We start from the raw sequence: 26,870 nt of genomic DNA, 5'->3' as shown, positions 1-26,870 counted from the left end.
TGTCTGAGTTTAGAGTAGCTTTGACCAACCAAACTAAAACAACAGCCTCCACCATGCACAGTACGCTGTGCTACTGTGTTTAATCTTTTCCTTAGGAGTTAGTGTTACGTCTGTATGTGTATTGATTATCTCCCCTCTAGACCGTAATCCTTGAGGGCGGGGGCATAGTCAATGACAAAATGTCTGCCGGTCGATGGACCACGACATACATACAGATTACAATATTGGATAGCTTGTATGTACCCAGTGTCATATGGTGCTATAAAGGACTCTGTTTATAGTTTAGAGGTGAGAGAATCACATCTTGGTGGGGATTTGAGATATCAAGACATACTCATGAACTTTCTTTCCAAGACTGATTGATGTAAATTACACCAAAAGAACCATTCCTAAGGGAGGGAAACACTGTAGCTTATCATTTTGGATTCAGTTGATCAAAGATACTTGTGTTCATCTCATTTTTACTGACTGTCTCTGCTAAAGCTCTAAAAGAAGTAAATTATAATTTTAAATGACAGTATCAATATACAGGTTCCATTACTTGGGCCACTTTAAATATGCTTTGAGTTGTTACCACCTGAATGGTGTTTCATCCTTCGAAATGGAATACTTTAGTGCCAGTGGAATTTCAAAATAACAGAAACAAGAACAAGGCGGTATTGGCTACTTGAGTGTTCCCTAATTTTTTTACTCTAATGGCATCCTGTTCACTTGGTAATCAGATTTGGTGCCTAAAAGTTGAGGTTCATACTTTTTTTGATAATGTATACCACCCCTCCTTGTGGAACCTCCAGGTCTTCCAGGGAAAAGCTCGGCTAATTTCCAGCTAGTCTTTGCCTCCGAGTTTTCTCTGCTATTACTCAGGAGTTACAGGGAGGGGTGGAGGAGGATCTATGTTCCCTTAGGCTTACTCCAGACCTTAGAGCTACACGTTAGTCAACTACATCTCATGTAATAAATGCTTCATCATTTTTCACTTGTCTTGCCAGGGTCTTGCTTAAAGTGGGGAGCCCAGAAGCGATATGGCAATCCATATGCTTAAAAATCATACAACCATTATCTTTCTCTTCTAAATAATGTACTTCTACCAAAGTAGCATATGATTGTACTTTTTTTTAAAGGCATGTATTAACTCATCATGCTTCTGGTCAGTTAACATTCCTGTGTTTTTTTTTTCTGTTTATTTGTTTACACTTTTGGCAATGAGTTCTCCTTTATCACTATATTGTTTAGTTGATGTATTAAAAGTACTTAAATAAGGGACTTGAGAGTTATTTCTAAAATTTTGAAACTTGATTTTGTTATAACATTTCTAGGATATCAAGATACTTTTTTGAGCAATTATTTTAAAAGTACATGTGTTCTAGCTATCATCTGCAAACCTTTTAAGGGCATAATCTGTCTGCATTTGAGTCATAAACAAAATATTGAACCTTATAGGGTGGAAGAGAGAATGCTGTCATACACAATTAGAGATCACTCCTCAAATCACAGGGTGACAGATCAACATATTTCAGCCCTATGTATTTAGTAACTTATGTCTTCAGTCCACCTCTCTCTCGCGCGCTCTCTCTCTCTCTCTCTCTCTCTCTCTCTGTACCCTCCATCTGCCCCTCCCCCAAAGAGATTGTGGGAGACTTTGTTAGATATGTGAAGTCCTCTATATCACCAGTCCAGTTAGCCTAAGACAGAAGTTCATACTGATGAACATTCTAGATCACCCTGTTCACTGAAGGGCTCTGCCGAAGCTCTGTGTGAGTATCTAATGGTCCGGCTTACCAGTAGCATAAAGAAATACATGGACACCCTGAACCTTGCTCTCTATTTTGATTCTCTTTTTGATTTGCTGCTAGTGCCTTGTGAGTATACTAATTTCACTGGCCAATATAAATAATTATTAAATAATCAATAACAGGCTAAAAAACTTGTAGGTTTTGGAATAACATCAAAGATAGAATGCAGAGAAATAGAAATCAGCGCATACGCCTTAACGGAATCTGGATCAATTCTACAGTATAGGAAGGGATAAATATTGATATATCAATATTGTATAAGACTTAGAGGCAGTAAGTAGATAGTAACTTTCCTTAAGACTTACGACGTGAAACGGCACAAAAAAAAATACAAAAACCTCAAATGGTTTGAGTATCAGCAGAAGCAGAACATGATAACCAAAGAGACCCTGTATAATAGCACACACTTTTATTTCTACCTACCCCCAACTTTTTTGATCATTTTGAAAGCCATTTCTCTTTCCATTTCCCACCTAACTATGGTGAAAGATATTAAAAAGCCTTCCTTTTTATGTTCTGTCCCAGTTTAGTTTGGAGACTTGAAATTCCTTCTCTGAAACAGTCAGAATGATGAAGACACTGACCCTCACCTACCTAAACACCACCTTCGGTTCTCCACGGCGTAATTAGACTGCACTTAGATTATTGCACTTGGTTCTGGATACGTTACTACTAGAAATTCATTGACCAATTGAAATTATTTCAGAGAATAACATCAGAAATGATTTATGAGGAAGGATTAAAGGAGTTATTTATAGTTTGACCAAACAATGACTGAGAGAGCTGATTGTATAAGCATTCAAGGCCGATCAACACCAAAGGCGGGGAAGAATTGTGTAAGGCGAGTTCCACTAAAGCACTGGCTTGAAAGGCATAGAATGACAGAAATGAAATTAATGAAGGGAATGGTAAGAACTGTGAGTAAGTAAAATGATTTATAGATAGCAGGATACTCTTTAAAAAAATGGGATTTTTGTCACTTCTATTTTTCAAAAATAAGAAGATTTTGAGGGTATAAAAATAGTCCAAATAAGAACTGAGGAATGGAATAGGTGCTGTTTCTACCACTCATTCCTCATATTTTTATTGTTAGCTTACGTGGAAGAGACAGGAGTTGTGTAATAAGGGAATGATTATTATCAAAAACGTACTTTTAATCAGAGTGTCCTTGACATTTTCAAACAAGAATGTTCAGTTCCCTCCCTCATGCAAAGATACAAACATACAACTACAGTGAAACTCTAATGAAAAGATTAACGTTTATTAACTTACTCTTTGGAATCAGCAGGTTCTCAGATCAAGATGCTATTTTTTTGGCATTGTATTTCAATATTTGAAAAGATTCATGGATCTTTTCTTGTAAGGTAGAGGTTAACAGTTTATTCAGAAGATTTAAGAAACAAAGATTCTAATACAAAATCTTTTGGCTTGTCCATATTCATAAAGACTTATGTTTCTCATTTTTATAGAGACTTGTTTTTGTTTGTAACCAGTTTCTGTCTTGAGTCCCAGAAATGCAAAGAGACTGCACTGGAGAAGGTGACAGCTGACAAAATTGCTGCCTTTGACCTTCTGATGCAAGTTTAGTAACTAATCTGGAAAATAATGAACTGCAATTAATGAAATCTGTACTCATATTCAAGTGTGTTTCTCAGACAGCACATAAAATAATTGAAAGAACTTCCTGCTCTCTAATTAGTTAGATTGAATTAATTTGGCATAATAGCTTTTTTCATGTATCTAGAAGTTTGTGTTCAGATGATGCTATTTCTGTACTTCAAACTTCGGGACTCCAGATGGCATCTGTGGTTCATCTAGGGAACTAAAGAGTTAACGCTCAGATTTAATATCCACCCTCAAAAGCACAGTCCGAGTTCCTTTCCGGCCTGTCTTTGTTGCCCTGTCTGCCCTTTTCAGTGTCCTGCACTTTGCTTAGGATGGCCGGCCTCGTCACCCACTGGGAGTTTTCTCCAGTTTCAGCACAGCTTCCAGCGTGGTAGATGGACAGAGCCTTGGGAGACAGCAACACCCTGCATGTCTCTGGTGCCAGCTGGGAAGATGCTTGTCTAGTTCTTCTGCCTTCATAACAGGGATCTTTTCATATATAAAATAGGAACAGAGAAGCCTGCTAACGTCCTTCCCTTGTGCACGAAGATGCTGCTTTAGACGACTTGGACTTGGGCTCCCTTGATGAAACGACCCTCCTTATCCGTTTGTTGATTAAGGGTTCATCATCTTAACTAAGATTAGAAAAAGGATCTAGCCTTGTTTTTTAGCCTTCCCTTTTCCGTAATTGTTCAGGTTCTTTAAATTTACTTCTTCTTGAGATGACAAAGGGAAGTTTGCACAGGCTTTCCTTCTGGAATGCAGACTTCTTTTAAAATGCGAGGCAAGTGATTTTCATTGCTCGGAGGGAAGAATTCTTAGGCACTCTTCCTACTGGGAGTAGAAGATTCTTATCTCTGTTTTATTTTTCCAGTCATAACATTTTGCTGTCTATCTTTGCCCCAGAAATGTATGGGTCCTGTATTGACATACTTAGAGATACTAAGTTGACAAAGTTGTCTTCAGAATCAGGATTAGTAGCTAATGTGAAAAATAATGAAAATAAGATAGTTCCTGAGGCAGTAGAGAAGTTGATCGAAGAGACTTCAGTCTGACAGTCATTTTTCAGAAATTGGCATTGTATGCTTTTGTATAATTCTGTAGATCAGGGATTGGCAACCTGTGTGTGTGTGTGTGTGTGTGTGTGTGTGTCCGTCCAGATAATGTTATTTTAGGCTTTTGCAAGCCATACAGGCTCTGTAAAATAAGCCATAGACAATAGTAAGCAAATGAGTCTGGTTGTGTTCCAATAAAACTTTATTTATAACCCTGAAATTTAAATTTCATGTAGTTTTTATATGTCACTGAGTGCTCTTTTATTTCAACAATTTAAAAATGTAAAAACCATGCTTACTTAAAGGACTTACCAAGCTGGAGAGAGTCTAGAGTTAGACCCTATTTTTCAGTTTCCAGAGTAACAAATATTCTGTGTTTTAAGTAAACATCCTTCATCCTTCATGGACACACTTGAAAAACAACCATTATTTTTGATGAAGTGAATGTTACATCCTCTTTTTAAAGAATATAAATTATTTTTTCACATAATGTTTAAATAAGTTTTAACAATTATCATGTAGAAGTTTAAAAAGTAAACTAAATTCTAAAATTAAGAAACTATTTTTTCTGACAACTCCAGAAATATTAGTGTTCATATTTTTCTATGTGCAGTACCTCTAATAAGTCGAACTAACACATATATCGAAATAAAAAGTTTATTTGGATAGTCTCATTCACTTTTATTCACGGAGAAAATGGTTTACTTATTGATAGAAGAAACGGTCCTTTTAGTTGTTTTGTATAATTAAAATTAAATAGGAATATCAGCTATTGGACCCTGAGTGCCTGTTTTTGAGGTGCATGGGGACTATGTACCGTATAGTTTGGCTCATACTGTAGCTCCAGCTCCTGACACAATCTTTAGAATATATAATAGCTACCTGGTACATGTTTGTGAATGGGTAACTCAATAAAGCCTAAGTTTTTTTGTTTGAAAGAAAATTGAATTAATGTTGTATCGTGAATGGCTTTGGGATTGATAAACATGAGTAGGAACTTCAGATTTTTTAGATCAGATATAATTGTTGATGGTTTAAAAATGTGCTTATGGTCAGCCAACCCAGAGATACGTTGGAAGACAACGCACAGTGTTCCAGTGGCAAGGACAGCCACGACGTTGTGCACATGTGCTGAGTGCTCACTGTGTGCCCGGGGTTTCCTGTGCGTCCCCTCGGACATCATGTTACATTTTCTAGTAGCCACATTTAAAAGAGTAAAAGGAAACAGGTCAAGTTAATTTTAATAATTCAGTTCCTTAACTCAGTATTGCCATTTCACCTGTAATCAGTATAAAACATTTACTGAGGTATTTCCATCTTTTTATCTGTACAGGCCTCGAAAGCACATGTGTGTTTCATATGTTTTAGCGCATCTCAATTCAGATACTAGATTTTCATTGGAAATACTTGATCTGCAGCATTTCGACTTCGTAGCGTTGAAAAAATAGGTCCACATGCCCAAGCTGTTTCAAACACACTTAAAGGCACTTTAATTTTTAAATGTATATATTATTAATTAAAATTAAGTAAAATAAAAAAAAAATGTTTTTCCCACTTCTCAGTCACATTTCAGGTACTCGGTAGGTACATGTGGCTGGTGGCCGCCACGTTGGACGGCGCCGAGTCAGAGGGTAACATTAGATACTGAGTTAGCTAATGAGGAAGAGGAGACTCAGGGACGTTGACCTGAGACTCTGTCTAAGATTACAGAACCTCGTGAGGGTAGAACTAAGATTTATATTCAAGAAGCAAAATTTAATGCACAGTTGTGATCTTAAGAGATTTCACTGGATTTGATTAAAAATAGCAAGTGGTTATATTTGTAGAATGAATGAATCTGTAAAGTATTTGAAGGAGGCACTGCTCAAGCTGTGGAAATACACTGAGTAGGACCTTTTCCATATTTCCTTTTCTTGCTCATTTGTTTCTGAAAAAATGATCTGTGGGCAGTGCAGTGGGGAATCGTTGACGGTTTTAACGCAGGAGAGTGGCATGGGCAAATTTGTATTTTTGAAAGCTCCTCTGACTGCAATTTGGAGGGTGGGTTTGGAGAGGATAAAACTGGAAGAATCTATTCAAGTGTATGCAGAAACCTCATGAAGGATTGTCAGATTGGTCAGAAAAATGAAGTCGCGTTTCCATCCTTGACAAATTGATACTTTCATGTCATTGATAGAAAGGGGCATGTGGCAGGTAGGGTACCAGTGTTTCTGACGGGGACCAGCTGGTGGCCACCTGTCATCTTCCCTGGGTGGCATTGCTTAGAGAATTCACGGTGACTGGATTTCCACCTCCCAGATGTGCAGCCCCAGAGGTGATCAGGTTTACACAAACAAAGCACGGATGGATCAATTCAAATGTTGTTACCCACTTAAAATAAGAAATATAACTGCCAGATGGAGAGAAGTGCTGATGTCATCACAGCTAACACACTCCCCCCTGGATCACCGTGGAAAAGCCACTGGATAAACCAGAAGGGTTCTCTGTGAGCATGGGGGACCTGGCTGGGTGAACCGGTTACGGACGGCTTCAGACGATGGTCACGGAAGTGCCTTCCTCGGCACCGGGGCTGGGTGCTTCCCACAGATTTCCTCCTGTGACTTTCCAGTGCCTGTTCTTCCAGCCTAACCACCCTGCCTCTGATTAATGTAACCTTTAAAAACTATGTTTATATTGATTAGGTTATTGCTGAGTCTTGATCTTTAGGTAAAGTGTACATGTCTGATTTTATCCATTGTTTATTACTTTTAGCAGAACATATTAGAAGATTAGGAAGCATTTTGTTTATATGCACTGCCCATGCTTGGTTTTGTTCCTTGTATTCTTCTCACTCTGCAGCATGAAAATCAAAGGTTGGGTACTGGTTATTTGTAGCAAAAGTAAATCTTACGTCTTGTTGTATACGCCTATGCTTGGATTTAAATGATGGTTGGAGTTTTAAAAAAAGACTTAGAGGATGTGAACTTAGGAACCACTAGGAAATGACAAGAATTTATCAAATTCAGGGTAAAACGTGATTATTAGGAAGGGTTAATTTTCAAACAAGAAAATAGTGCATCAGAAAATTCATTGTTTTTGAACATATATTATTTTTTCCTTCAACTGATCTCTCTTCTCTCCTCTACCACCCCTATGCCCAAATTTCAGAATGTCTTATTCTTTTCCAGATTCTATGTACCTGTGCAATGTGGCCTTCATGTCACTTCATTCATTCATTCATTCATTCATTCACTTACTTGTCTATTCATTCGGCACACATTATTGTTTTATGTGTGGGAATACAGAGATGGATGAAACATAATCCTACCCTTCAGAGAGCTTGGTGTAGAGGAGCTCCCTCAGCGACATAAACAGAATGATGCCACGGATGCTATAATACGTGGGGTCTGAAGGCAGAGAGCATTTCTACCTGTGATTTCAGGAAGCGTAGATCATGCTTGAGCTGAGACTTAGAGATGAATAGGTGATCACCAGGGGGACATGACTCCCTAGGGGAAGGAACAGCGAGTGGAAGGCTCAGGGAGTCCTGCGTGGGTTAGCGTAACACGCCAGGAAAGCCTGCAGCCTCACGGAGAGGGGATGGTCTTTCACGTCGTGCCGAGGAGTTAAAACTTTATTCTTTTAGGCAAAAGGGTCTCCAAAATAGCTTTTAGGCCCAATTAGGAAATTCTAAGTTAATTTGCCCTATTTTCATTCATGTGGCAAGTGAAAGCCAGAGTTAAAAAAAATGACGAGATATGCTGTGAGTGACCATCAGCTCTGCCCTGAAATACTTCTAAGCAATTCTCTTACCTGTAACCTACTCCTTAATAGCTAATAGTTTTAGCAATGCTCAGTCGACAGTGTTATTGCAGGTTCAGCTGGTGCTTGAGAGCTCACCCCTTTTCTGTCTCTGTCGCTAACTCACTGGGCAACCCTAATGCATTTATCCATTAGGTAAATATCTCTGAGCCTTGGTTTCTGTGATGTGAAATGTAGATAATTATACTTATATTCGCTTGCCTCATGGGACTTCTCCTTAATATTTATAGCTGCAAAATACTGTGCAGTCATTTTTATTAATAGTTACCAGATGTGTCGTAAGGATTAATGAGCTTATGATCTGTAATGTTTTGAGCTCCTGAAATAGGAGGCAACTGCCTGCACAGGGGATATGTAAAAGAGCATTAAAATGCAAACAATACACATTTGGAAATTTGAGCTGTTACGTGTGAAGGACAAATGGCACACTTAAGATTTCAGTATACTTTGTAGTATTTTTGGAACTCTTAATAAGGTTGCTGAATTCATCACAGGCCACTGCCAAATATAGAAAGCTAAGTACCCTTTACCCCTGCACATATGGATGTGCATGTGTGTACACACACACACACCCGACACTGTTTCTGTTAATACCACCCTTGCCCGTCTCCCTGTCACCCTTACTTCCTGGGCATCATATTTGATTCCATTTCCCCTGCCTCCAGAGCCAATTGTTTCCAAGTATTCTGTAGTCTCCTTCATATATCTAAATTTTAATTTCTATTTCCTTTTCCTCTTACCATCCAAATTTAGGCTCTTATTAGCTCTCCACCGAACCATTAAAGCAACTTCTTAATTGATTTCCCCACGTTTAGTATCTTCCCTCTACTTAAGGATTAATCTTCTGTAAGCATTCTTCTTATTACTGCTTCATTCAGTAACCTTGGATAGTTCTTTCTTGCCTGTGAAAATCAACCATGAGCTCATACAGCCTCCTCCACGTGGCCCTAACCTCTCTCCCTCTGCCCAGTGCTCTTCTGTCCAGACCCTTCTCTCTAACCCCCGAAAGATCCTGGAAGATGGAGTAGCTTTTCCCTGGCCAGAGATGTGAGTAGAGGGAACACCAGACACAAAGTGGCTCTTTTGCCATCCTGACTTTGTCACACCACGCTTCACATTTGAAGTGTCCCCCTGCCCTAGGAAATGACACTCGGCCTTCGAGGCCCGTCTCAGAGTAAAATCACCCTCATGAAGGAACTCGAGGCCTGTTCCATGTGGGATCCCTTCCTCCTCCTGTCTTTTCTGCTATTGAAACGTCCATTCTCATGTCTGTCCTATTCCTTGACATTTTAGTTACTTACCTGCGTGTCCGTCCCACAGACGAGATTGCCAGTCTGTCGAGAGCAAAGCCATTGTCTGTCTGACCTCTGTGTTCTCCACGGCGCTTCTGCTATGCCTTGTGCACTGTGGCCTAATAAGTCTTTGCTGAACTGAATTCACATTGGCTCACAGCCAAGTTGCCTTCTTCATGTAGGGCAGTACTATGGAAAAATGTGAAACACACACAGTAATGAGGGTCCTAGGGTGAATCCCTGTGTACTCAGCATCCAGAAAAGTGAACACACGGCTAAGCTTGTATGTCTGTACCCGTACTCTTTTTAGCTTGTAGCGTTCTTTTTTTTTAATTAAAATTTTTTTTCAATTACGGTTGACATTCAATATTATATTAGTTGCAGGTGTACAACATAGTAATTAGACATTTATATACCTTACAAAGTGATCCCATCGATGAGTCTAGTACCCACCTGACACCGTACATAGTTATTACAATATTATTACTATATTCCCTGTGCTGTACTTGCCATCCCCATGACTATATTGTAACTGCCAATTTGTAGCATCTGTCTTTCAGACATGCTCTGTTGGAGAAGTGTCTTCCTGTGAATCCCACTTGTCCAGAGCGGGTATCTGGCAGCCACCACTACCTGGCACCATGGAGGGAGACACCATGAAATGACTAGTGCGTGAACAGGAGAGTAGGTGTGGTCCAAGTCGTGGCCTCACGCAGGACCCACTCAGACCTGATCGCATCTTAGTTTTGACACCAGTTTTAGCCATTTCAGATGTGTTGAATCATCTACTTTTTGGTTCACACTTTATTTAAATGGTGGGGGTTGGGTGGCATCTTTATGAAACGTATTGCCTGATTAAGAAGTGGTCTTTGAGAGTGAATGATGGTGACAGGAGACGTATGAGTGGTACACAGGAGGTTTTCAGCTTAGTAGCTAGGAGTCGTGAAGTCAGGGCCCAGGGGCCCTGGGCAGCAGGCAGCCCTGTGGTCCCCTGGATTCCAGCATGGTGTCACAGCCAATCTGGGCCTTTAATTCATCGTAGCTAATATTTTTAAAGCATTTACTGGAATTTTCTAATTACTCTGAGTCATAAAGAAAAGTGTAAATTATGTTTCTGTGCTTTATTTAGGAGTGCAAGAGTTATGTCATCTTAGAAAAGGTTTCATCCTGGGTGGTTATAGTCTCATCGTTGGTGGGATTTTTGCTTTTATGCTTTGAGAGGAATGTTTAGCTCTTGTATATTTTAAATAAAATCTAACTGAAAATGTAAGTATTTTAAGTTAGAACTTAAGAAAATTTTTTTCTGCCTTTATTAAGAAATATGATCTGAACACCTTTTCATTTGTTGGGGGCGGGGGACTTCAGATAATATGGGGAAAAATAGGCATAAAGACAGCGGCTGCCAGCAGGGCGTCCTCCCTCCGTCTGTTCCGTTGTCTTTTTAAATATATCTCTGATTCTGCTCTTTTGCCTTAACCCCCAGTAACTCCCCGGTGTTTGCAGGGCAAAGTATATGAGGTGTGATAAAAAAATATGGTGAATGTTTAAAATTATTACAGTAAAAGACACAGTGCCATTAATCCTCCTCAAAATACTCCCCCTCACTTTGAACACACTTATCCCGTCATCCTTGCCACTTTCTGAAGCAGTGCTGGAAGTCTCCTTTTGTGAGTGTCTTCACTACTTCATCTTCCATCAAGACAATGCTCTGTCACACATCGCTTCTGTATACGGCAGTTTCTGTCAAGTAAAAACATTACTGTGTGTCCTCATTCACCTTATTCACTGAATCTGGCACTGTACGACTTCTGGCTCTTCCCCAAAGTCAAAATAATTCAGGACATCGAGGCAGTCATGACAGCGCAACTAATGACACAAAAGAGGACTTCCAGAACTGCTTCAGAAAGTGGCAAGAACGATGGGACAAGTGTGTTCAAAGTGAGAGGAAGTATTTTGAGGGGGATTAATGGCAATCTGTCTGTTACTGTAATACATTAAAAAAAATATTTAAACATTCACCGTATTTTTTGATCACACCTCGTATGCGCCTTTCGTGTATCCCTAGGTCCTTCCATCTGTGTAGCCTTATCTTGTATCGTTTCCTATTTAATCGCCTCTCCTCTGTGCCTCTTCTCACATCCTGTCACTGTTCCCTTACTTTCAGCAGAATCAATCTATTCTCACACTTTTCTCCCAAAGGCAGCCCCAAGGCATGGTTGGTTATAGTCGTACCCTTTGCAGAAATGCCTTTAGTTCTGTGAACTCTGTGAGCCTTTTAGTTGCACATAGGCTCTTCTCCCTACAGTTAAGAGTTTGGGCTGCCTGGTAGGAAGCAAGGCTGGCTGTCCAGCCTCCGTGCCTGCAGACTCTGTCCACTCTTGACGGCATAGAAGCCTCGGACACCCAGATACTGGGAGGACCTGGAGTGCTTAGGGCCAGAAGGGAAGTGGAAAGATAAAGAGGCTACATCGCTCAGCAGTTTAGATCAGATAATAGATCAGTGACCAGCTCTTTTCCCTGTGGACCCAGTAAGAGCAGAGCGACTCATGCATTATGGAAACCAACTCCCACACCCAATTATGACTCCTCTTGTAAGTATTTGTTCTGCCGGAATGGAGCCCTCTTAGAACTGAGCATGCTGAGGTCCAGACCCTTGCATAGGAGCAGGGAGACCTGGGAAGGGGCCAGAGGTTGGTTGAGGGTATAAAGGCAGAAGTGGTGGATTGCCGGTTTCTTCTAGATGGTTGATCACTTCTGCGTCTGTGTCCCACAGCCATTGTGAGCTCAGCGGCCACAGTGGCTTTCTGATTCCTTCTTCACAGTTACCAGCTCCTTCTCTGACATCCCTTTTCCTCATCCTGGTGCCGATCGTATTTTTATTCTTTTTATTTTTATTTTATTTGTTAATGTTCCTTAAATGACATGTCCATAAGTAACGGAGTCCTTTCTCGTGATGTTACTTGCATCCGTTAATTCAGGCTCTTTTCACCTCGCACCTGCTTTGTTGCTGGAGTCTTATTAGTGATGTGCCTACCTTAGTCTTCAAATATTGCTTCAATCAGTTTGCCTTCCACCCTCAGATCAGTCTTCTCGGTCCTCTGCTTCCTGTGCCCAGGCCTCTGTGACAGTCCTCATCACATTACCTTGTTAGGTTCGTCTCAGATGCCAAAGCCTCTCTCCAGGTGTCCTGCTCTGTCTGAAGCCCCAGAGCTGTGCTCCAGCCAGACTGGCTTCCTTACTCCTCACTTTCTGTGACTACTCTCACCATGCCTCCTTTTGTACCACGAGGTTTCCCTGGTTATCAAGGCCTGGTTTGAATTCCACCTCCTGCCTGCAGCCTTTCCCGATCTTTCCCGTCCCAATAACTTCTCTCCATGAAGTCCTGTAAAGCTTGTCTGTACAGACACAGCCCTTTGATGAATGTATGTCGTGTGTGAATGGAGAGAGAGCCTGACAACATGTGAGCCCACCACATGAATTACTGTCTTTAGTGTGTGTCTGGTGTTGCTCACTGTGGAGTAAGCCACTTGCTGTGCTCTTTGTTTCTCCCGTGTCCTTGTGTAGTATGGCGCTCCTAGCACTTGGCATGCCTCATTGGCAGTGACTTGTTAGAATCCCCGAACGGTGATGGACTCTCCAGTCGGTTCAGGAAAATCCTCCTCAGGTTGTCTCCATTCTGTTCCTTTTGATGCTTATGCCCCCTTTCGCTTGTTTCCTCAGCCGGTGCCGCGCATCTTGGTACAGCCTGCTCCTGCGGATTTCGGGGTGACCAGGATGGCGGAGGTGAGTTACGGGTGCCGAGGGCAGCGCCGTGGCTGATAGCTGCCCCACATCCAGTGGGTGGCCCCCAGGGTATAATTGTTGAGTCCACACCTGTGGTTTTTTTATTTTAGGGTTCCCGTTTTGATAATTAACCATGATATAGGCCACCGTCTTCTCCCTCTGTATTTTCCTGGTTACACTTTGCTATTTTCAACTTGTTAATCATATGATTGCTAAACTTTTGGGTGCTCGACTGCTAATGTAGTCTGCTGCTTTAATAGCCCACTGCTAGGCAAAGGCAGTTTCTATAAACAGAACAATCTCCTTATTCTAAGTGTTTGCTTAATTCTCAGTTTTCCATTTCATTGCGATTCGTGATATCAGCGTGAAAAGACTACTGCTAAGCTGGGGAGAAAAATAGTCTCTTATGATCTCCCACAGATGAACAGCACTTCCCATCTTATGAGTCGCAAATCTGTTTTCTCCCACTGCGTGCTCATTCTCTTAGGCAATGCTATATCTTCATAGGAAATTTTTATTTATTAAAACAACAGCAAAAAAGGCCAAATAATCTGAAAGAAAAGCTGGGCCTCCGTGAAGGCCCTGCTTTCTAAAAGGCCCTTTCAACCCAGTACAGCCTTGGTGTTCACGAAGTTCACTGAAGGTAATACCGTGGCCCCTCTCTCTCCCCCGTTAGTAGTGTTTATGATTTTGCTGAGGCAGGACTGGGGCTCCAGGGCCAGTGGGACAGAGTGGGAGCAAGTGCCTTATTGCTGAAGGAACCTGACCTGCCATGGCCACTGCAGCTCAGGGCAGCTCATCGAGGGGGTTTTCTCCTGTCTAGGCTTCCATGGCAGTCTCTAGAAATATGTTCATGGCAAGGATAGCACCCGATGACGGCAGATAGGTTTCCACTGACCTACCACTGCCTGCAGTGCAGTGACTGAAGGAATCTGAGGCTGTTTGCTTTGGCTCAGCAGGGAAGAATACTACAATCGATCCAGATCCAGTGTTCCCTAGTTGCTTTTGGTCTTTCTTTGTAGTGGGTGTTGCTCTGACCTCTGATCCCTGGTTTCTCCCTTCCTGGTGGCTTTGGATAAATCCTTTAACCTCTGCGGGCCATGTTGTAATATGAATATGATAATACTTTCTGGCCTATACCAAAGGATTCATGTGGAAGCAAACAGGTAATACCAGGGAAATTTAAGGCACTAAAGTCACTAGACTGTCATGTCCTCAGGACAGGACCCAGGTGGCCACGGTTGATCTGGTGGTGCTGGGGTCTCCCCCAGGAGGGGAACAGGAACGCGTGCTGTTTCAGGCCCACAGTTATTGTTTGGATTCTGGGCTCTTGGAATTTGTTCGTGTTCTTCCCTACCTGGTCAGTGATATTAAAAATGAAATAGGAAAGAATAAATAAAACATGTATAAGTTGCAAAAGAAAAATGATTGAAGGATTGCTTAATCTTTTAGAGTATTTGTGCTGGTGACAGTTATTGATCTATTGGATTTAGTAAATTTTGCAGCCTAAAGATCCATCACAAAAATGGGCTGTTAATCTCAGGAGGTGTCGTTAATTTCGTGCCCTGAAAGTGTGCCTTGTGGGGATAGGAGGGCCTCTGGAGACAGGACTATAAATGACAATTCACGTGAAAATGCGTCGTTTATCAAACTGCTGAGTTAAGCCAAGTGCCTGTGAGAGACTTATGGATCTCAGCTGTTTCCCAGTTCAAATAAATCCTTTATTCCACATGGAAAATGGCCATTCCTGTAATATAAATAATCTTTCCGTAAATATTGGAAAGCATATTTCTTTTTCTGAGCAGCACGCTCTCCACCTCCCCAACCCCATTTTCCGTTCCTGCCGTCTTTCCCCCTCGTCATTGTGAATTGGGACTAGAAAGATAATCTGCCACCTTCTTCATAGGACTTAAGTTATCAACGAAAGAACACCTTACGAGCACCTTAGAAACAGTAGAATTTGGATGAGCAGTGGCTGTGTCATTCCCCAGGAGACGGGGCTTTGTGTGTGTGTGTCTCTGCCAGAGTGACTCAGGCCGTGACGTGAGAGGGAGAGGCCGGCCGCTGCGGCTCCATCCTCAGTCACCCCTCCTGCGGGGCTGACTGCTTCTTGCCTGGTGTCTCCCAGGCGCAGAGGCCCCCCTGACCTGTGACATGGGACCAGCCTTCAGCATCAGCCTGAAAGACAGCCTCTCAGAGGAAGGGTATGGCCTGCGGGCAGCCTCTGTCCCCTCATCTTCCACTCCCTCCCAGCCAGGAACAGCCAGTCAGCAGTCGGCCCAAAGGTCATTTCTTCAAACCTGAGCTGGTAAAGCTGAGTTGAAGCCCTTTCAGATACTCCACTGAGATCATCATGTCACTTCTGTGGGAGGAAAGTGCTCTTCTGGCTTCTAGTGATTCTCCCAGGCCCCCTGGGAAGTCGGTGTTGGGCAGGGGATCTCTCCACGGGAGCAAAGTTCTCAGCCGGAGTGCAGGGAGGTGGGGGTGCCAGTGGGAGGAGGCAGTGGAGGGCGTCGTGTGCACCTACTGTGCGCCATGCTCTGTGGTGAGGCCTCGATTGCCTTGTACCACACAGACCCTCGGTGGCAGCCCCGTATGTGTTGTTTCCTACACTACCAAGCAAGCAGTTCTCCGACACCAGCTGGGTATCTGAGTTCACCTCAGTTATGACGCTGTCTGTCCAGAGATAGTATCAGGTCCCACAGGTTACGGGCTCAGTCCCGCCAGGCTGCCCTCCACTCCAGACACCAATCTCTAGGCCAGCTTGTCACCTGTGCTGCTGACCAGCTATAAATCAGAAGTCCCCATGACCCCCTCCTTGGGTTTGATGAATCTGCTAGCGTGGCTCGCAGAACTGAGAGAAACATTTTACTTACTAGATCACCAGTTTATTAGAAAAGGAAAGAACTCAGGAACAGCCAGATGGAAGAGACGTGGAGGGCAGGGTATGAGGAAGGGGTGTGAAGCTTCCACACTCTCTGCATTCGATTCTCTCTGAGCACAGCACTCTCCTTGCTCCTCCGTGTGTTCAGCAACCCCCAAAACTGCGAAACCCGTCCTTTTGGGGCTTTATGGAGGCTTCATCATATGAGCGATTAAATCACCGGCCGTGGGGATTGCTTCATCCTCTAGCCCCTTTCCCCTCCCCAGAAACCGGGGTGGGACTGAAAGTTCCATCCCTCTAAGCATGGTTGGTTCCTCTGGCAACCAGCCCTCATCCTTAGGGGATTTCTAAGTACCTTTATTAATATACACTCAGGAGTTGTTGGAAGGGGCTTATTATAAATATCAAGATACCTTTATTGCTCTTACCATTTAGGAAATTCCAAAGGTTTTGGAAAGAACCCTATGTCAGAAACGGGGATGAAGACAAAATATATATTATTATAAATGCCAATATCATAGGCAACTACTAGAGTCTCTAGTTTGTATAGAAGGTGAGGAGATGGAAGGGGCAAGGTGTTTGCTCAGCTCTCAGCACGTGCAGAGTACACTTGGGGCCCTCACGATCCGGTGCCTGGAAAGCCGGGTAACGTGGCGGTAAGTGGTGTTGCTGATACTGGGACCAGGTCTGCCCTCCTGCCCAGCAGCGTGCTTTTGACTGTCAGAGCTGTACGGTTTCAACTAACACAGCATCTGTCTCGACTCTTGTGGACGTGAATACCTAACATTGAATTCTAACCAGTTACTCGTCCCCCTTTCCTGCTTCAGACTCACCGAGACAGTGTGGGGGTGAGTGTGGCCCCTGATGTGACGGCGCAGATTGCCCCGGTGGTGAAGACCGGTGACAAACCAGCTCAACTGCCTCCACCGCAGTGCGTGGCCACCAATTCCCAGGTCTCCGAAGTGCAGGAGGGGCCACCCAGCCCCCTGAGTGAGGCCTCCAGTGGGTACTTCTCGCACAGCGTCTCCACGGCCACGCTGTCTGATGCATTCGCCCCAGGCCTCGATGCTGTGGCCCAGGCTGGCATGCAGACGCCCGGCTCGCCGCCTGCTGTCTCCTGTCAGGCCAGCCCAGAGACTGAGTCCCCGTGTGCATCCGCTACCCCCAGCACAGACAGTGCTCTCCCTTCTCTGCTGGAGGGTCACAGCGGCCTTCCGTCACTGCCTTTCCCAGCAAAGCCAACTGTGAGGAGTGACGGTGGCAGTGCCCAGACCAAGGGTCTGGTTTCCTCAGAGAAACAGAATGGAGAAGCCGGCACGTCACCCCCTGGTCTTCCCACTTCTGTCCCCCAAAAGGAGTCAGCCAGCTCGCAGTGCGGAGACCTTTCCCCTGCCACCAAGCCGCCAGGACGACCCAAGGCCCAGGCCACGCCGACCCCCAGCTTAGAGTCGGATGTCTCCAAAGCCCAGTTGCCTCCTGACCTCCTGTCTCAGTCACCTGCACCGGCATCTCCCTTCAGAATCCGGAAGGTGCGAACCTCGGAGCTGAAGTCATTCACACGCATGCTCGGTGGGGACACCGGCGGCCCCCCTGGTGCTGAGGAGGACCCCCTGGCCGTGGCAGGGCTGGGCAACGACAGCTCTGGGGGACAGGCCCTGGAGAAGCTGGAAGTTTCCTCTGATTCCGAGGAAGCCAGTGAAGTCCCAGAGTGGCTCAAAGAGGGAGAATATGTTACCCTGGGCGCCAACAAGGTGGGCATCGTGAGATACATCGGGCCCACCGACTTTCAGGAGGGCACATGGATTGGCGTGGAGCTGGACTTACCTTCAGGTAAGTGTGACTTGTTGGGGACAGGTTCCTGGCACTGGAGGTGACTGCATATGCTTACTGTAATCGGGCGGAAAAGCTCTGGCCCCACTTCTGGTGCTGCCCATAATTTGCTGTGTGCCCTTGGACACGTCATTCAACCTCTCTGAGCCTCTCAGGCGCCACTTTTCAAATTCAGGGATTGTCTCTAAATAAGTTTTTCCTAAGTATTTTAAGAGTCAAGTTTTCTTTTTTGAACCTCCAGAAATTCCTCAGAAACCTAAGACATTAATTGAAAGCAAGTATAAATTTGGTAATGAACGTATTCTTCTTTCGGTCACAGGAGCATTTGCATTTGAGCTACAATAGTAGCCATATCTACTGTGTTTGCTCAGGTCAGATGCTGAGCTCGTGGCCATGCTCACTTGTTACTGAGACATCCCCGTGCTCCTGGGCCCACGGATTGCACTCAGACCACAAGGCCATCTAAGAGCTGCTGCAGGCTTGCCAGTCCCTGGAGCCTCATTCTGGAATGGCACCGCTCAAAGCCAATAATAAATCGTCATTTTCAGAAAAACTGAGGGCAGGACTTGAGGAAATATTTTGTCCCTTAGATGTTTTTAAAACATCTTTATTGTGATACAATTTATATGCCATAAACTCGACCTGGTTACAGTGTACAAGACAATGGTTTTTAGTATAGTTACAGAATTGTGTGAGCATTTCCATAATCTAATTTTAGAATAGGTTCATCACCCCCCAAAAAAGCCACATGTCCATTAGCAAGACATTGCCCCTCAAGCCCTAGGTAAACATTAATTTACTTTTTGTCTGTCTAAGTTTATATGAAATGTCCTAAGCTGGACTTTATGTAAGAGGAATCCTACAATATGTGGGCTTTTGTGTCTGGCTGATTTCACTGAACATGTTTCCGGGGTTTACCCAGTTGGAGCATGTGTTACTCTTTTTGTAGCCGAATAACACCCCATTGTATGGATGCCCCACATTTTGTTCGTCCATTTGTCAGTTGATGGACACTTGGGTTGTTTCCATTTTTTGGCTGTTGTGAATAATGCTGCTGGGACTGTTTGTGTGTAAGTGTTTGTGTGGACACACGTTCTCGTTTCCCTTGAGTAGCTACCCAGGACTTAACTCTCTGGTTCACATTTGGAGGACTGCCAGGCTGATGTCATTCTCCTTGCCACCCAGCCTCTCCACTAGGTGAGGGGTGGGAGCTGTGGAGATGGGTGTTGAGGAGGCTTGTGTGTGGCCCTGCGGGTGGAGCTGTTGGGGCGTGGGGTGCACAAGTGGAGTGGGAGTCTGAGGGGCTCTCCTTGGTGGGAGCGGGGCGGGGCAGGGGGTGCTCTGTGAAACCCGGGCCTGCCCCACTCGGACTCTTTGTGTCTGGGCCCCTTGGCTCAGCGGTGAAGTCACTCACTGTCTTTAAAAGTAATTTTGGCTAAGAATGTCATAAACTGGAAGTGGTTCTAGAAGACTAATGTAGCCCTGGCTGGAATATTTTTTGAACTCCATTTCTGCTGAAATGTAGAGGGGAATTGGGAAAGAAGTTTATATTTGCCGTTGAACTCAAGAATTAAAGGGAGATCAGCAAATAGATGAATTCGTCCAACAAATAAATAGTAAGCACCTACTGTGTTCCAGTCACTGGATACCTTGGGGAGCAAAACAGAGTCTCTGGTTTCACTGGACTTTTTATTGTAGAAGGGAGAAAATTACCAACTAAATAAACAGATGAACTTGATAGTAAGAAGTGCTATGAAGAAAATAAAATGGGCTAAGCAGATAGAGGACAGTGGGTGTGGGGCTATTTTAAATAAGACTGAGGGAAGCAAAGGCCTGAGTGATGGAGAGGCAGTCGGGCTGGGGCAGCATTGCAGGCCGAGGGCACCTCAGGCACGAATTCCACAAAGGGTCGAGCTCACTGCATTTGGGGGGCAGCCAGAAGGCCGGCCAGGTGGCAGAAGAGGCGCGATGGCTGCGTCTGGAAGGGTGAAGTATGATAGGAAACCATTGGAAGATTTAAAAAGATACCTGTTTTAGGAGACTAGACTTGGGATGATGAGTGGGCAGGCCACGTAGGAGGCTGCTGCAGACGTCCAGGCCAGGATGAGTGGTGGCGTGCAGGTGGTGAGAAGTGGTCGAGTCAGGAAAAGGATGACGATGAAGCCCTGAGTGACGGAGAATGTCACAGGGAGAAAGGGGTCAGGCTGACCCCTGAGTGTGGCCTGAGACCAGAGTCATGACCACATGCGAACACCTGAGAGAGCAGGTGAGTGCGCAGGGTGGGAGAACCCGCGTTCTGTGTCGGACAGGTGAAGCGGACCGTGCAGGTCGGACGTTCCAGTGGAGAGGAGATGGCACAGGGGCCACACTCAGGCTGGAGACACAGCTAAGAGGCATCAGGATTCACGGGCAGGCGGGCCCCCAAGGGAGAGGGCACAGCCCCCGGCCCTGTAAGGGCAAGACTGGAAGGGAGGAGCCAGTGAGATGGGAGGTGGGAGTGTGTCCCTGGCGCCCAGTGCTGGCAGTGGCCAGAGTGGGAGAGGTCATGTCCTCATACCTCGAGAGGTCGTCTGGACCGAGGTAATCCTTGTTGACCGTGAGAGTTGGGGGTGCAGACCCGGCCTATTTGGAGCGGGGTATAGAGAGAAAGGCCGCTTAGGATGTGCAGACAGTGAGTGTAATAAATTCATGATCATTTTTGTTAAAAAGATCACCTTCCCTACCAACCCATCACCGTGGGATGTTGACATGTAGGGGTCAGGTGGTCCCTACCTGGGTGCTGTGTTCTCATCCTTCACCTAAAGCATTTTTATTCACTCTTACAGGGGAAGCTTCTTTATACCACGTTGACATGTCATGTGTAGTGTCACATCTGACTAGCTACAATTCGATGATTTGCCAGTTTCCATCTAATAGATTTAGGAAAAATGATCATTTTACCAACAATATCCATCCGAGGTTTACATTTTAACCATCTAGATTGAAAATAATCTGTGCCCCTGGGTGGGGTGGGGGTAGTGCCAGCTCTGCTTTGGTGGCACCTGCAGCTGGGTATCAGAAGTGGCAGGACTAGGGTATCAACTTCAGGCTTCAGGCTGGGGGGCGGGGGCGGGGGGATCTGGCCCTGGTGACCACTGTGTGCTTCCCAGGAGACGGTCATCCCAGCTTCATTTATTAAATGGTGAGCACCAGGGCCGGACCTGTGGGGGGGGGGTGGGGCAGGGCACCGGCACTTGGGAGTCCTGCAGGGAGGGCGCTGTGGGGGTCGTGAGCAGACTCGGAAGCCACCTCCATGTCTTCTTTTCCTTGCCCTTCAGGTAAGAACGACGGCTCCATCGGAGGGAAGCAGTACTTCAAATGCAACCCCGGCTACGGGCTGCTGGTGAGGCCGGGCCGGGTGCGCAGGGCGGCGGGTGCAGGCCGGCGGCGCAGCGCGGGGCTCAGGCTGCAGGGCGCCCCCGAGTCCCGCAGGAGCAGCACCCTCACCGGCTCCGCCACCAACCTGGCCTCCCTGACGGCAGCGCTTGCCAAGGCCGAGGGCACCGCAGTGGTGCGGGCCGACAGGAGCCATAAGAACCCCGAGAACCGGAAATCCTGGGCCAGCTGAGCCGGCGTCGGACGCCGTGGCCGTCGGCCCTCGGGCGGACTGTCAGCGGGCGGCTGCGACAGCCCTGGAGCGGAGTGGCAGCCGAGTGGGCCGAGTCACCGCGAACCCCCTTCCCTGGGGGAGCAGGCAATGAAAGCTTTTTGCACGACGCAGAGCTGGTGACCTGCCCATCTCTCCGGGAACTCTGGAAGCTTTATTTCTTTCTCTACCCAGAGAATGGAGGAAGCCTCTCTGCAGGGTAGCGGGTGGAAGGTTCTAGGAACTCGGGCGGCCTGGGTTGTGGGGAATGAGGCCGCTAGGGCTTCATCCGCAGAGCCTGGGGCTCCTCCCCGGTCTCTTTTTTTCTGTTCTGGCAACCTCATTAACCTCTTAATTTAAAGAATAATCATAACTAGTGCCTTTCCTTTCCCCAGGGGCAGGGCATCCCCCCTCTGCCTCCAGGGCTGGTGTCCCAGCCCCCGCGCCCCCAAGTGCTGGCTGGCTCCTGAGGCTCCATGCACCCCTCTTATCCCCAAGTCCCCCACACCGAGGACCGTGCCCCTAAAGTGCCTCTGGCAGGCCTCCGGGGGCTCTGGCACAGGTCCCGGGTGCCCTAGAGAGGGCCTGTCCCCTCTGGCCTTGCCCTCTGACTTCCCCACGGGGTTTCTTAGCAATTTCTCTGTGGGTGTTTTAGCATCTATATACCTAGACATTTTTTTCTTTTTGCCATTTATTCCCTTAACAGAGTGCTTAGAATATATTTATTTATATTTATTTTTTCAAAATCCGAAATCATTCGCGAGCCACAATCGTCTGCCTGGGTGCAAATGCCCAGGCAACCTCTGTGGCCCCTCAGGAGCTGCCGGCCTCCCACCTCAGGTGGTCCCTGGAGGGGCCAGAGGATGACCCCCCCATATTCCTTTAATGCAGATACACAAGTGGCCTTACTCTAAGATGACAGCAAACACTTGGAGAATTATGTCGCGCTTCTCAGTCAGTGACATGTCAGAGGCATCACGACCTTATTTGGTGCAATGTTGGTTTCTGGGAAGGTCCTTAGACCAGTTGAACTTCTTGGCAGTTCTGTACCCTGACTAAGCCTGGGCCTGTGGAGGGAGCTCTCGCCCACCTCCTGCCAGGACCTCTGGTCCTGGAGCCCTGTCCCTGCCGGGTTTGTCAGGAGGGTGTCTGAAAGCGGTAAGCGGGAAGAGGGCAGGCGCCTTGCAGACCGGGCTGGTGAGGGGTTTTGGGGGGGAGCGGGGGGCTACCAGGGCCAGTGAACCTCTGAGGGCCCCCCACCCCCGCCCCTGGATGGGGGTTTGCACACGGCACTCTTGGCTGCCTGTTTTTAGTTCTCATGTTTAGACTTTAAAAATGACATCCAGAAACCTGTTTTTGAAAAATCTCTGGTTCTCTGGGGATTTGAAGCCCCTCATGGGAGGTAGTGCCAGGCTGTGTGGGGCCTGTGGCTCCGATGGGGAGGCAGAGTCCCAATGGCAGCGCCCACCCGACGTGGCTGCCGCAGGCTCAGACCCCGCGGAGAAGGGGCTGAGGGTCTTAGCGCCTAGTACTTACACATGGTGAGGCCCTGCGTGCCCCAGATCCAGCCTCCCAACTGGCAGCTGCCGGCCAGGTGAGCTGCCTCTCTGCCTTCCTGTGGTGCCTGCGGTTGGATAAGCTGCAGGGTGAAAGGGAGTCGCTTACAGCTGGCTAGTGCAAGCTGGCTAGTGCGGGGCTGGCTGCCCCCCCACCCCCATCCACCCTGGGGTTTCCTGGCCCTTGATGAGACCCCATCCTGTCCAGCACTGCCAAGCACTCACTTCCTCTTCCATTTTAACAGAAGGAGGTTAGGGCCAGGAGTTCAAGAGCACGCTCCTCATTTAGCTTTATCCCAGCACACATTCATAGTTTTACAACTGGAAGGGATATTCTCACAGGGAACAGGCTACAACCAAGGAAAGTTCAGATTTTTTTTTTTCCAGTTTACATAAGCTGCAGCTTCTGACTCCCGGCCTGGGCTCTTTCCATCACCCCTGGAAGCACCAGCACCAGCACCGCCAGCCAGTCAGAGCACCTGGGCCTGGGCCCGCCCCCAGGTTTTAGTTATTTAACCCATTGCTCTCTTCACAAGGGGCTTCTGCCCCTGCCCCCAGCGGATGCCAGCCTGCTCTCCCTGGCAGGGGCTCAGAACACTCAGCTCGCTGGGTGGTAGCTGCCTCCAGTGCCCTGTCCTCGCCCGTACAGCACCCCTGGCCTGGGAGGTAGGTGTCTTTCTGTTTCTTTAGTTCTGGCTGCCAGACACAAGGGCACCTGGGCCTGGTGGTTTGCCCTCCCAGAGGGTTGGCCAGGAGATTCCTGTCTCCTTCCCACGGCACGGCACGCAGGCGCGCGTGCCTGCTGGGGGGGGGAGCGGGGACGGTGGGCAGGTCTTCAGGGACTCGCCCCTTTGAGGCGGGCCCTCCCTCCTGTGTGCAGCTGGCATTTGGGGGGCCCCTGGGCATGTGTCCCTGAACGATGTGCTCTCAGTTCTGGGCTCTGCTCTTCTAGTTAAAGCAGCACAGAAGTTCCTAAAGGTCTGTTTTCAGTTTTCTGTCAGCATCAGTGTGGTCGGTTGACGTGGGTACCAGAACGACCGTCTCTGGGCAGAGCGGCTCTTGTTCCCATAGCCTCAGGTGACCCGCCACGGGCAGCAAGCTGTGCCCCACGCTCGTTAGAGGGAAAACACTGTGAAATGGTTGGGTTTATGATCTTAGCGAAGTATTACTGGAGCCCATCTGCCCCGTGACATGATGTCAACCTTCCGGAACCACCTTGGGAAGCTCAGTGGGGGATGAAGGGTGTCGTACTCTCTTTATCATTACGTTTAATTAAAATGGGACAAATTCCTATGGAATTGGTGGCTTGAGCAGGCTTTTATTAGCTGAAGCTCATGGGAGCCTTGAGTGATTCGGGTCCGCCAGCCGTGCTGTCTGAAAAGGTCTCGGGATCACCTTTTTCTCCCAGGCTGTTTCCTATGCCCGCGCGTACCCCACTAGCCCTGCCATCTCCCCCACCCCCGGAGCCCTCCCCGGAAGTGCTGTTCCCTCCACCTTGTGCCAAAGCAGCCTGGTCGGAGGGCAGCTTGGTTCACAGCTTTCAGCTGCTGGTGCCCATTGTGTGGAAACGCAGCCCTTTCTCTTGGGAGGGAAGCCCTGTCTCGTCAGCTTGCTTGGGGTTTTCTTAGGATGAGCGTGTTTGGGGCCGTTCTCGTAGCGTGTTAGGGAGGAGACGTTTGTCCCATTTCGCTCTTGGTGAGCTGTCGGTGCCTCGGGAGGCCGGCACGTGGCCGCCCTGTGGGCGAGGCTGCTGCCTGGGCACCCCGTCTGTCAGCTCGTCGTAGTTGTCAGAGTGCAGTGCAGCTGTCTGCTTGGGGGGCGCTGGGTCCCTGTGGGGGACTGGGTTTGCAGTCCTGGTCCCTCCCCCTTCAGGGCGAGTGTGTCGATGGCTCGTGCAGGGTGCACTCAGGGCGCTGGCGTGTCTTCCTGGGATGCTCGGGGCGCCCCCTCCTTCCAGATGGGGAGCAGTGTGTGTTTGAAGTCTGCTGTTTTCACCGTCACTTCTTGTGCAGACTGATGTTAACTTGTGTCTGGAAAAGGGGTGCCGTGCAGTAATGTGGTCACTGAAGCCGCAAGCCCGGGCAGCTCCCACGACCTAGCATGTATTGGGCTGAAGGTGCGAGCCTGAGAGTAGGGAGCTCAAGGGAGGGGCTCCATGTCATGTCATCTGTCTTGCCTTACTAATACACAGACCTAATTTTAAATAAAGTGTCAGCTTTAGTACTCGCAGTTCAGTTCCTAGCAGGCCCAGGCAGGAGGAAGCTGGGGCCAGACGATCACCCCTAGACAGAGACTGGACAGGGAGCCTCCTGGCCGCTGCCTCCCACTGTGCACATGCACAGTCACCATAGGTCCCCACCACCAGGGGACTGCGGGCAGTGGGCAGCAGCGAGGGAGCAGGAGGGCGAGGAAACAGCCAGTGATGTGATGGGGCCAGCCGTGACGGGCCCGTGTGTGTCCAGTGAGAGAATGAGCTGTGAATGGAACAGCTGAGTCGGAAAGGCTGACGTGTTTAGATTCCCGGTAACTTCCTTACGCTTTCTGCTCCTGGTTTGAAGTTCCCTGCATGTGAAACTGACAGGACGTCCCTGGTTATTTATTTCCCTGGCTAAGATTAGCCCTGTTGGCCAAGGCCCGCATCTCACTGTGCCTTCAGCTCCCAGGGCCGCCCCCGCCTGCCTGCCGTGCCTTACCTTAGGGACCAGCCTGTATTTTATCCTCAAGACACTGACTCATTTGTCCCCGCACGCACCTTTCTCTCTGAGAAGTCCATTGTGCCTTCCGCCAGGCTGCTGACACTAATTGTGTTGGGAGAGTCTTAGAGCGCCTTCTCCATGTGTGGAGTTCTGTAAATAGGATGGGTTCACATATAAATAAGTGATTTTTGATTGGGGGAGGATATTGATTTGCTACACATGAAATGGGAGTTAAAAAAAATCCAAAGACTCTGTAATGAAATGTAAAGACTTAGTGATTTGTGTTGTATAATGAACTAAACCTCGGTAATTTTGTACCATATATGCCTTTCCATCACATGACCAGCCGCTTCTGAATAAAACAGATGATTTCTTGTCTACGTCTGAGGTCGGTCTTGTTGCTTTCCCCTCCCCACCCTCACGCAGCGGCATTCGGGCTCATTCTAACCTGTCCCACCGGGCCTTGTTCTGAGGGATGGAGGTGGGGCTTCTCAAGGTGGAGCCTAGAAGAGTGAGGTCCAGGACAGCAGCAGGCCCCCAGCACGGAGCCATGAGCACCTCCCGGCCCGCACTCTGCGATTTGAACTAAAGAACCAGGGAGGCCTCATGGCTCCATGCTCGGTCTTACACCCATCAGTCGCGACTTCTAACAGGAGCCAAGAACCAATAGAAACTTCCTGGTTGCCTGAGGTCCAAGGTAATTAGAGCTTCTGGACTAATGGGAGACAGAGTGGAGAGGTGGGGACAGGCCACTTCTCTGGAGCAGGGATTGTCCCAGCTGTCAGGACAGGGCTCCACTGCCCGCCTTGATCTGTATGACGGGCCCCCACTCCTGACCCCGCAGCTGGGGAGCAGAGGACTTCTTTTCGCTGCTGCACAGGTGCGTTGACTCTGGAAGGTTCTGCAACAAGGTATTTGGGGAAAGGGATTGGAGGGGGATTTGGGCTGTG

At 47.2% G+C, this 26,870-nt stretch overlaps 1 protein-coding gene across 1 annotated transcript in view; it reads left to right on the top strand.

Moving 5' to 3' along the window:
- The window catches only part of KIF13B (kinesin family member 13B), a 167,007-nt gene extending 143,008 nt beyond the window's left edge, over window positions 1-23,999 (top strand). The window contains exons 38-40 of the mRNA XM_033133863.1: window positions 13,267-13,329; window positions 17,041-18,043; window positions 21,361-23,999. Of these exons, the coding sequence (XP_032989754.1) occupies window positions 13,267-13,329; window positions 17,041-18,043; window positions 21,361-21,650 (1,356 nt within the window). The 3' untranslated portion in view covers window positions 21,651-23,999. The remainder of the gene's footprint in view (window positions 1-13,266; window positions 13,330-17,040; window positions 18,044-21,360) is intronic.
- The last annotated feature ends 2,871 nt before the right edge of the window (window positions 24,000-26,870 follow it).

Source organism: Rhinolophus ferrumequinum, chromosome 18, assembly GCF_004115265.2.
Source record: "Rhinolophus ferrumequinum isolate MPI-CBG mRhiFer1 chromosome 18, mRhiFer1_v1.p, whole genome shotgun sequence".
Lineage (NCBI taxonomy): Eukaryota > Metazoa > Chordata > Mammalia > Chiroptera > Rhinolophidae > Rhinolophus > Rhinolophus ferrumequinum.
The sequence above is the reverse complement of the archived record's forward strand: the minus strand, read 5'-3'. Positions and strand labels throughout refer to the sequence as shown.